The sequence below is a fragment of the Myotis myotis genome, unplaced genomic scaffold (genome assembly GCF_014108235.1).
Source record: "Myotis myotis isolate mMyoMyo1 unplaced genomic scaffold, mMyoMyo1.p scaffold_m19_p_6, whole genome shotgun sequence".
NCBI lineage: Eukaryota > Metazoa > Chordata > Mammalia > Chiroptera > Vespertilionidae > Myotis > Myotis myotis.
This window is the reverse complement of record NW_023416368.1, coordinates 37269788-37281362: the sequence shown is the minus strand read 5'-3', so window position 1 is coordinate 37281362 and position 11575 is coordinate 37269788. Positions and strand designations below refer to the sequence as shown.

The 11575-nt window shown below is 46.7% G+C and overlaps 1 protein-coding gene across 1 annotated transcript in view; it reads left to right on the top strand.

Annotated features, from left to right (window-relative positions):
* The first annotated feature begins 6569 nt into the window (after positions 1–6569).
* ADAMTS19 (ADAM metallopeptidase with thrombospondin type 1 motif 19) overlaps positions 6570–11575 on the top strand; it is a 213363-nt gene continuing 208357 nt past the window's right edge. Inside the window, exons 1-2 of the mRNA XM_036315582.1 lie at positions 6570–6735; positions 7314–7960. Coding sequence (XP_036171475.1) covers positions 6642–6735; positions 7314–7960 — 741 coding nt within the window. The 5' untranslated portion in view covers positions 6570–6641. The remainder of the gene's footprint in view (positions 6736–7313; positions 7961–11575) is intronic.

The following is an 11575-nucleotide window of genomic DNA, read 5'->3' as shown; positions in this document are numbered from 1 at the left end:
GTACTAAAAAAATTACAGATATTTCCTATGAATCCTTCATCCAATTTTCACTAATGATAATATCTTATATAACCATAGTATATTATCAAAACCAGGAAATTGACATTGGTACAATATTATTAAGTAAACTACAGACTTTACTTGGATTTTACCAGTTGTATATGTGTTTGTGTGTAGTTCTGTGAAATATTATCATGTATAGATTTATGTAATCACTCTATGATTAAGAGAGAACTGCTTCATTATAGCTATAAAACTCCCTTTTCCATTTATTGATAGATACCAATCAATACTCCTCCAAAACTTAATCCCTAGAAGCCTCTGATACGTTTTCCATCACTATAATTTTACTAGGGACCCAGTGCACGAATTTGTGCACCTTGAAAGGAACTGTAGGCCGTGAGGCTGTGGTGGGCACAGGGGCGGGTCTCAGCCCATCCTTCGTGCCCCTACCCAGCCCCTCCTGCCCCTGGTCCCCTGTCTGCCAGCAGCCCCACTCCATCTGCCGCCACGCCCATGCGCTGACAGCACCAGCCCCGCTCACACCCACTGATGGCGTGGAGCACTTGGGGCTGGTGCCAGTAGCAGGTGCAAGTGGGGCTGGCACTGGCAGTGGGTGTGAGCGGCGGCAGCAAGTGTGAGTGGGGCCGCCACTGGCAGTGGGTGCGAGCAGCGGCTGCTGGCCCCGATCATCCCTCAGGAGCAGGGGTAGGTGGAGAAACCCTGAGGGGCGATCGGGGCCAGCAGCCGCCGCTCGTACCCGTTGACAGCGCTGAGCAATTGGGGCCGGAATCAGGCTCTGGCAGTGGGTGTGAGCGGCGGCTCTGGCGCTGGCTGTGGGTGTGAGCAGGGCCAACGCTGGCAGCGGGTGCAAGCGCCGGGCAGGATTGTGGCACATGGGAGCAAAGAACTTTTAGTAACCACCAGAGGCTTGCCTGGATGACAGTGACCAGTGCCCTGCCTTGTTCTGGAACCTCCGCTCACCTACTCCACCATCTTGCCGTGGCTGACACTCGCCATGTTCTACGTGTGCCCCCTGGTGATCAGCGCACGTCAAAGCAACTGGTTGTTCAGCCATTCGGTCTATTTGCATATTAGGGTTATATATATATATATATATATATATATATATATATATATATATATATATATATAATTTCAAGAATGATATGTAAATGGAATCATGGAGCAATGTAATGTTTTTAGATTGACTTTTCATTTAGCACAATGCCTTTGTGATCCATTCAATAGTACATTAAAAAAATATTTTATTGATTTTTTACAGAGAAGAAGGGAGAGGGATAGAGAGCTAGAAACATCGATCGATGAGAGAGAAACATCGATTAGCTGTGCCCGCAACCAAGATACATGCCTCCGACTGGAATCAAACCTGGGACCCTTCAGTCCGCAGGCCAATGTTTCATTCACTGAGCCAAACCAGTCAGGGCAATTCAATAGTACATTTAATGTATGAGAGTTCCAGTTGATTCCAGGTCCTTGACAACACTTGAAATTGTCAGTATTTTGGATTTTAGCCATTCTTATAGGTATGTAATAGCATTCAATTATTTTAATTCATATTTATCTACAAATTAATGATGTTTAATATCTTTTCATATTCTTATTGTTTCTGAATATACTTGCTTTTCAAGTTTTTTGCTCATTTTTTAGTTGGATTTCTTATTCTCTTAGTCATAAGTTCAAATATTTTTTAAAAATTCTATATTTAAGTCTTTATCAAATACATTTTCAAGTATCTTTCTGCAGCCTGTGGCCCATTTTTACATTGTTTTATTGTGATCTTTTTCAGAGAAAAAGTTTTTAATATTGATGAAGTCCAATCTATCATTTTATTTTTTTATGGATTAATAATAATGGTAACTATTATTATTATTTTACAGATTCTGATTTTGATGTCATGTCTAAGAACTCTTTGTTTAACCATAAGTCACAAAGACAAAAGATTTTGTTTCATATTTTTTTCTAGAAGGTTTATGTTTTATACTTTTACATTTTCTATTTAGATCTATGATCCATTTTGAGTTAATTTTTGTATATGAGATTCAAGTTTAAGTTCTTTTTTTGGTCCAGTTATTCCAACCTCATTTGTTGAAATACTATATTTTCTACATTGAATTGCTTTTGAACCTTTGTCAAAAAACAGTTGTGTACTTATGTGAGACTATTTCTAGACTTTCTATTCTGTTTCACTGATCTATAGGATCCCATAATCTCTTGGTTAGTGTAGCTATAGAGTAACTTTAACATTACTCTGTTAGTCCTTGAACTTTATTCTTCTTTGTCAATTTTTAGTTCCTTTCTGTTTCTGTATATATTTAAAAATTAGTTTGTTGCCCTAACCAGTTTGGCTCAGTAGACGGGGCTTCGGCCCCCTGGACTGAAGGGTCCCAAGTTTGATTCTGATCAAGGGCATGTACCTTGGTTTCGGGCTCGATCCCCAATAGGGGGGATGCAGGAGGCAGCTGATTGATGTTTCTTATCGATGTTTCTAACTCTCTATCCCTTTCTCATTCTTTCTGTAAAATTAATAAAATATATTTAAAAAACCAGTTTGTCTATATCTATAAAATAATTCTGCTGGCACGTTAATAGAAATTTATATAAACAAAAAGATAATTTGGGCAGAATTGTCACCTTTAATAATTTTATTCTTCCAAACTATAAACCCACTATGTCTTCGTATTTATTTAGGTCTTTAATTATTATTAATGTTTTGTGATCTTCAGTAACTAGATCCTATACATGTTTGATAAGACTTACAATAGTTCATATAAATAGTTCATTGTAATATCCCTTGTTAAAAAATCATAAAGATCATATGTGGCCATTCAGAGTATCTTTCAGTTAGAATGAAGGCCCTCTAAACTGCAGTGGTTCTCAACCTGCGGGTCGCGAACAATGAAAATATATCCTGCATATCAGATATTTACATTACGATTCATAACAGTAGCAAAATTACAGTTATGAAGTAGCAACAAAAATAATTTTATGGTTGGGGGTCACCACAACTTGAGGAACTGTATTAAAGGGTCGCGGCATTAGGAAGGTTGAGAACCACTGCGAGTCTAAAGTGTTTAAGTGTATATCTCCTCGATCCTTTCAATCAAACATTAGGGCTTCTATGAAGTATAAGAGCACTGCTTCTCAGCAGTCTCATCAAAAAGTCAAGATAGAGAAGTCTCATCTTCCAGAAATTTGAGGGTGTGGCTTTTGTCGAAACTTCATAAAGATTCACAGAAGACTCACAAAGTTTGGAAAACAGAATTACATATGCAAAACCATTTCTGGACAGAAAGGGGCAGATACTCTATAAAATAATATGGTCAATGGACTTAGTGATTTGCTTCAGATGAATAGAATAGCCTTTTCAAGATTAGGTTAAAAGAAGACCATAGCTTAAGTCTTGATGTCCATTTACATGTGAGTGCTATTGGGAGTTGGTATGCTCACATAACTCAATGAAAGGGTTCTTTGTATTTCATAAGATTTTATGGTTTCTTGGATTGGAAAATTTTTAAGATTAGCTTTAGGTAGTGAGAGGCTTCAGGCCAATGAGTGAAGAGAATGAGTAAGGGCTGAAGGCATCAAAGCCAACTTTCTATATAGAAAAGCATGGGTTATAAAATGCAGCATGTGAGCACCTTGTGTATAAGAACAGTTGGTTCCACTTACTCTGATGCTTGGTCACTTACCTCCACTTCACAAAAGCATTGCTTGGTTGATGCTAGCTACCATCTGGTGACATATGTATTGACCTGTCTTAAGCAACATATTTTTCCCAGCTGTTCTTTTCTTCCCTCTAAGATTGGTATTGCACACATATGTCACAGTCCTGCCCTTTTTCCTCTATCTCACCATATGTAATTTACTCAATTCCAAATCAGGCTAGTTCTTTCTTTCACTTACATGCATATGTGAAACTTACTCAAATCCACTTTAACCAATGCTCTTGTTTGCACATCTAAGTCTCTTCTAGTTAGAGCACAGAAACTTCCTACAAGTCATTGCTCTCCTAGGCTTGTCCTCCATAAACCAGAAAAATCCTACTGGTAGTCGAAGATCACCAACTGAGCTAATGTTGTAACTGAGGGTTAAAATTGGAATTGAAATAAAGTACTACACAGACAGCAATTTCTATCATCTCCTAAAACATCTTAGAGAATTTCTACACCTATTTGGTGTAAATCGTTGAATTAGGCAGGGTGATAAAAAATTAAAAGCAATTATTCCTACTTTCAAAATTGATGGTATAATAGGAGAAATATGTATACAAGTCATTGCAAACCAAATTATTTATAAAAGCCTTTGAAAATATACCAGTAAATTAGAACAGTATTTCAAGTGGGAGGAAGAGAAGAGCTTGCTGGGAATTAGGCAAACCTTTCTGGATTACGTTAGTAGCGGGGGAAACGGCAGAGATGGGAACTCACATAGGCAACCTGTGCTTTTGAGTTGTATATTTAATTTAATCATATAAGTCATTGTGTTTTAAGGAATCACAAATGTACTCCAATAAATGCATACAATTTAATATGCATTCCTACAATTTTACTCTTATATTTTTGTCATTGTTAAAATTATATGAGAAAAATTTAAGACATACCCTATGGAGGTGTTTCATTGAAACTAGCCTTCTGTCTTAATGACTTGCTGTATTTATTAAAAATAAACTGTCTCTGATCTCTTGCCTAGTTTAAAATCTGTATAATTGAGTCCCATAAAAAGAATTGTGTAGGTTCCTAAGTAACTCAGATATTTCTTGAGTGTCAGGATACCCACACCCATCCATTTTAGATCTTTTGCAAGACAAGGTTTGGAGACAAAACACTCTTTACAAACACACCTAGAGGGTCTTTGTGTTTGTTTTAAAACTCCGGACCACTCAAACAAAGTATTCTAGGACCCTGCTTATTCAAACAATGGCTTTCCTTTGAAATAAGATCGTCTGCCTCCCTGAAAGGCATAGTGGTCACCTTTGACACAAGGAACAGAAGGTAAAACAACAAAGGACATGAAAAACCAACCTCAGCGCCGGCATTTAAAAAAACCCTCACCGATTTGCATTAACTCTTATATGTAGGTGCCTGGCCTAGACTAGAGGGTGCAAATAGCAGGTTAGATCAATCACCCTTGAGTCTGACTTGAAAGGTTTGATGTGGACAAGAAAAGAGGTGTGGAAAGGGGGTAGGCACCATGAAGAGCTGCAACAAAGGAGGCAATATTTAAGGTTGAGTTTCCCCCCAAAGACAGAAATAGCAGAAATATATTTAATGTACGTAAAAAAGGCAAAATAATCTCACTTGGCCTGAGACATTAGAATACAATATTCAACACTGGTCCTCTTAATCTTACCCTCATTATGAGTGCTTGGTGTGTGTGTGTGTGTGTGTGTGTGTGTGTGTGTGTGTGTGTGTGAGAGAGAGAGAGAGAGAGAGAGAGAGAGAGAGAGAGAGAGAGAGAGAGAGAGAGAAATTGATAGCACTGATTAATGGGAAGCCGGAAAGATAAGGTGGGATAAGGGGCTCTGAAATGTCAGGATGTCTGGATGTCTACTGTCCTGGGAATCTTTGAAGCACACTCCATGACGAATTACATTATCTCCAGACTTAGAAAATTCCTAGAGACAAAGATGGGAAGAAAAATCAAAGGTCTTTGGTAAATGGGGCCCAGCTTTGTGCTTAAGTTTGCATTTAAGTTTTGCTTTGTGTGATGCTCGGTGGGGAATTCGACCAAAGGAGGAGCCTGAGTGAGGAGGTGGGGTGGGGAGAGGGAGGTACTTCTACCTGCTCACACCTCCACTAGGGGTGGGTGAGTGGGTGCGGTGTTAAGGATGCAAATCGGGCGCCTCGAGTAGCCAATCAGGAGTCAGGTGAGGAAATTTGGGTCCCCACCCCATCCCAACTGGGCGTGTGAGCACGTGTGCGGTGTTCAGGGACCTTTGTCCGGCAAAGTCACACTTGGCGGGCAACCTTGGCCCCTTTTTCTGGTGGGATCTGTTTGAAACTTTTCTCCTCTAACATCCCACCTTGCATGTCGAGTCTCCCCCTCATCCTCCCACAAATTCTCTCCCGCGCCGCGGCGGGCGAGAGCCTGCAGGACTCGGGTCTCAAGGCGGATGAGGCGTGCGCGGATACGGGCACACCAGGTTGCTGGAACTGCGGCACCAACCCCTGGCAGTTCGGCGCGGGCGCAGGCGGCGAGCCTCGGCTCGGACACCACGGCTCTTCAGCCCGCGCAGGGCAGTCCTCACTCCGTCTCCAGGCAGCCCTGACCGCCTGGCGCTTGCCGGTTCTCTGCTGATTGTGGGTCGGTCCTGTGGGGCTCCGGAAACTCCTGCAACATCCAGGACACGGGAAATAGACTCATCACCTAATTCGCCAGGGAGCCGGGGAGCCGCGGGCTTTGGCGCTGCCTGCCCCCGCTCCTCCCCCCACCCCACCCCCGCCTGTGCTCGGGCAGCCTCTCGGAGTCACACAGCACCCCCCCCCCCCCCTTCAGACAAAGGGCCTGGGCAAACTCGCCGCCTGGCCTTCTAGCGCTCCGGGGAGGCGGCGGCGCCCACGGTGGATCGCGCAGGGAGGCGCGCGCGGGGCAGGGAGCCGCGGCCGCTGGAGCGCGGGATGGGGAAGAGTCGCGAGATGCGCCTGGCTCGCCTCTGCTGCTGCTGCTGCCTCCTTTACCAGCTGGGGGTCTTGTCGAACGGGATGGTTTCAGGTAAGTTCTGGCGTGACCTGCGGAAGCCGCTTTCCAAGGTCCCCAGCGGGGACCGGAACGCGCGGGGGTCGGCGGGGCTGGTGCAGCCCGTGTGCGGGGAGCAGGGCTCAGTGGGCAGCTAGGAAAGGCGCGTGCGGGCACGGAGGACGGGGACACGCTCCGCAGCCAGCACCGTTCTCCAGGCCTTTAAAAAACCGCCCGAGAGCGTTCGTCTTCCTCTATGAGAGGAGTGGTGTTTGGAGAGGTGCGTTTACAGCACCTGGAGGAAAACTGGGACGTCCATCAATGGAGAGCTCTGCTCTGGCATGTACTTAAGACAATTGCTTAATGGTGCTGTGGTCTTTGCACCGTTCCGCAACCAAGGGCTGTCACCAGACTCGACTGCCCCATCCCCGCTCCCTTCCCCCCACCCTGTAATAGTACTTTTATTTTGAAAACCTGGGGATCTGTAATCTGATCGCCAGGCTCCAGGGCTTGCCGGAGTTCCAGGGGCTAGACGGGTGGTCTGCAGCGACGGGGAGCCGGGCACGCCGGGGCGGTGCGCTCTCAGCCCGCACTTCTGTCTGCCCCGCCCGCAGGGCTGCAGCTCGCCCCGGACCGCGAGGAGTGGGAAGTCGTGTTTCCTGCGCTCTGGCGCCGGGAGCCGGTGGACGCCGCGGGCGGCAGCGGGGGCAGCGCCGACCCGGGCTGGGTGCGCGGCGGCGGAGGCGCCCGGACGCAGGCGGCCGGCAGCTCCCGCGAGGTGCGCTCCGTGGCTCCGGCGCCCCCTGAGGAGCAGGCGGAGGGCCCGTCCGAGCCCGGGCCCCGGCCCTCGCCACCGCCCGGGGGCGAGGAGGACGAAGAGCTCGAGTCGCAGGAGCTGCCGCGGGGATCCGGCGGGGCTGCCGCCCTGTCCCCAGGCGCCCCGGCCTCGTGGCAGCCGCCGCCGCCCCCGCTGCCGCCCCCGTCCCCGCCCCCGGCCCCGCACGCCGACCCGGAAGGCGACGAGGTGCTGCTGCGGATCCCGGCCTTCTCCCGGGACCTCTACCTGTTGCTCCGGAGGGACGGCCGCTTCCTGGCGCCGCGCTTCGCGGTGGAGCAGTGGCCGAGCCCCGGCCCGGGTCCCACGCGGGCAGAAGCCGCCCCGCGCCCTCCCGCGCCGCCCGACGTCGCCTGTTTCTACACCGGGGCGGTGCTGCGGCACCCCGGCTCCCTGGCCTCGTTCAGCACCTGCGGAGGTGGCCTGGTAAGCCCGCTCCTCCCGCTCCCCCTCCCCCCCTCGCAGACCAGCGGATTCATGCGCACCTTCCCCCTCGTCCCAGCCACCACCGCCGGAGTCCACACCGCTCACCTCCCAGCGAGCATCGCCAGGGCAGCCCTGGGACCTGAAGGCTCAGGGGGTGGATTCGTAGCCTTCTCCTTCCAGACGATTCCCACGGCTATAGGAAGCGGCCTCCTTACAACTCTTTCCCTGATTTTGCTCTTCTCTGGTCTCCAAAACAAGTCCACCACGTGGTGTCTTTCAGGAGCTTGGAAGACACCCAATCTGCTCACTGCCCCCCCCCCCCCGTCCCTCTTCTATTACCTTGTAGTATTTTCCATGCCCTACTGCGAAGTTGTCAGAGCCGCTCTCTGAATTACATTCTGACAGCTGTCTATAATTTATGCACGTCCACAAGCCAGATTGGACCGCTGTTCACGGTTCCGGTGAAGGACAGGAGTTGAGCGGGACCAACCCGAAAGACTGGGAGCTGTTGACTAGCGGATGACCTTGTAATCTAGTCAGTTTCAAGGGTTATGGTTCCATGACTTAACATTATCTTTCCGTAGGTTAATATTTTATCTGGCAGTCGTTCCTTTTCTTCTTTCCACTCCACGGGGAAAGGCGCACGTGCGAGAGCCTTGCTAAGAGGCCTGGTGGAACTGGAGCGTGAAAGCCATTTGCTCTCTGTCTGAAAAATAGAGATCATTCATTACCCGCCCCCCCCCCCCCCCCCCCCCCCCCCCCCCCCCCCCCGACGAAGGGTTTGGGATAATTGTTACCTCCTGTAAGTTCGCCTTCACTTTGTGGTAAAGCATACCTAAAGTTACCATTGTAACCATTTTTAGGTGTCCGCTTCAGTGGCGTTTAGTACACTCACATTGTTGTACAGCCTTCATGACCATGGCCTTTATTGTTGGTTTAAAGCAAAACCCACAATATATTGAAAATGCACAAGTGATTTGTGGCTTCATTTTGTTGTTCCCAGTGAGCCATTGATGAAACCCACAAGGACTCGTCTGAAAGCAACCTGTCTATTTGGAGAAAAATCTAACAGTAATTATTTAATCTTTTCCAAAGTACTTAATCTTTCTGGATCTCATTTTCCCTATTTATAGCAGGAAATATCAGCCCAATCAAAGCTACCCAAAGCCATGAAATGGAAAAAGACGGTTAAAAATTCAAACAGAATGAAACTGGATTTTTAAAAAATATATATTTTATTGATTTTTTACAGAGAGGAAGGGAGAGAGATAGAGTTAGAAACATCGATCAGCTGCCTCCTGCACACTCCCTACTGGGGGTGTGCCCGCAACCAAGGTACATGCCTTTGACTGGAATCGAACCTGGGACCCTTCAGTCCGCAGGCTGACGCTCTATCCACTGAGCAAAACCAGTTAGGGCGAAACTGGAATTTTTTTACCTCTCCCCTTCTAAGGTCCAATAGTCAAAAGATGCAAATGACTGGACAGGGCTATATTTTACCAGAGGCTCATAATGATGAATATTCAAATATGAACATTTTTAGCCATGAGTGAAAAAAAAATTGGCATGGAAAAAATCACATGAAAAGCTTTTAAAAATGTTTTTTGTGAAACTGATGTTTGAACACCTCACTGCGGGGGGGAACTTTTTGTGGGGATTTCATTGTCCACTAGTGTTCAGCCTGGGATTAAATAATTACGTATAGAAAGTTCTTGGTGTGATGGAAGGGAAAGGGGATAAAGCATTTCACTGTGTTGAAATGTGGGCTTTTGGTCAGATTTTCCAAATGAGCTATGCCTTCTCTCCATACTTAAGGGAGCAAAGTTAGAATTATGAGTAGGTTTTTCATAGACTGAATAGGAGTTTGACATACCTCCCTGTTTATCATGTTGGACTTATACTCACTTTTCCTGTTAGCCACATATGTATACGTTCTGAACTGGGAAGCCTTTGTTATTGAGGAAAACTGACATTGCCAGCAATACAGTATAGCAGTCAGACCTTGAGTAAAAAGTTAGGCAAATAGCCAAGAAGGGTGGGTTTGTTCCTCCAGACTCTACCATGCCAACCCTTTCCCTTATGAGGTGGGTTATGAAGGAGTGAGCATAATTTGTTATCTGAGCCCTCACATTGGCTTGTTTCCTCATGATCAACAAGTCCCCTACCTCTCTGGAATTCAGTTTTCGTAAGTAAAATGAGACAATTGGATGATTTCATAAATAATTGGATGATAGAATTAATATTGAACTGGATGTTAAATATATTCTTAGTCCTGTGTTAGGGGTGCATAGATTAGTAGAAGGACATCACGTACAAGTAGACATGACATAGATCATCATGAGACAGTGACATACTGACATGATGAATAAAAAATTATGCCTGAGGTCAAGTCCCGTTTGGGGAGTGAGTTGGAGAAGGCTTCCCAACGCTTAATTGGATTTTTAAGCATGGGAGGCTTCCTCCTGCCAGAGAAGAGCTGAGAGTGTTTCAGACAGGGGAGAGACGGAAGGGAGGTGTGGAAGTGCACAGTGTATCGAGGGGACGAAAAATGATCTCCCAGGACGAGGCCAGAAGGTGCAGTAAGGGGAAAGGCCCCTGAAAAGCTGGTGAGATCAGACCTCGGAAGCCTTGTGCGCTGGAGGACAGGCTTCCTCTGGCTCATGCCGATTAGCACTGGACTACATTTTTTGCTCCTTTCTATTTCCAGAATTCTGTGATCCTGGAATTCTAACGTGAGGAACCATGATGATGTCTGTCTATGAGGTTGAATGATTTATTAATGTAACTGCCTTTAGTTGGCAACAGGTTTTTCTTCTCAGTAAAGATTTCTGATGGTCAGTGGCACATAAAAGACCACGAAGTATACCTTCCCTTCCCTCTCTGAACTCCTCAGCACCTTTGGGTTGTTACAGATCATCATCTGTTCAGTATTGCAGAGTGGTGAACATTTATCAGATTGGTCGTTCATTCTCCAGATATCAGTCCAGCTGGTGCTGTGATGGGAAAAGTGCTAGAATGGAGAAGTTGGGTTCAGGGCCAAGTGCTGCCTTTTCAAAGTATTTAATCTTTCTGGGTCTCATTTTCCTTATCTATAAAATGCATAAGTTGTATTTTATACCTTGCAATTGATATATAAAGTGTTCTTACTATTTCTGTTTCTCCTTATTCGCCTCTAATATCTATACTAATAAAAGGGTAATATGCTAATTAGATTGGAAGACTTTCTGGGAGACCTTCTGGACGTCCTTCCAGACAAAGCCATGGTGCTGGGGCTGAGGCAGAGGTGGTTTGGGGTAATCAGGCCAGGAGGGGAGGGCAGTTGGGGGTGATCAGGCTGGCAGGGGGTGGGGCAGTTGGGGCGAGCAGGCCGGCAGGGGGAGGCAGTTGGGGGTGAGCAGGCCAGCAGGGTGGGGGCAATTGGGGGCAATCAGGCCGGCGGGGGGGGGAGGGCATTTGGGGTGAGCAGGCCGGCAGAGGGGGCAGTTGGGGGTGAGCAGGCCGGCAGGCAGAATGGTTAGGAATGATCAGGCAGGCAGGCAGGCAGGTGAGTGGTTAGGAGCCAGAGGTCCTGGATTGTGAGAGAGATGTCCGACTACCAGTTTCGGTCCAATCCCT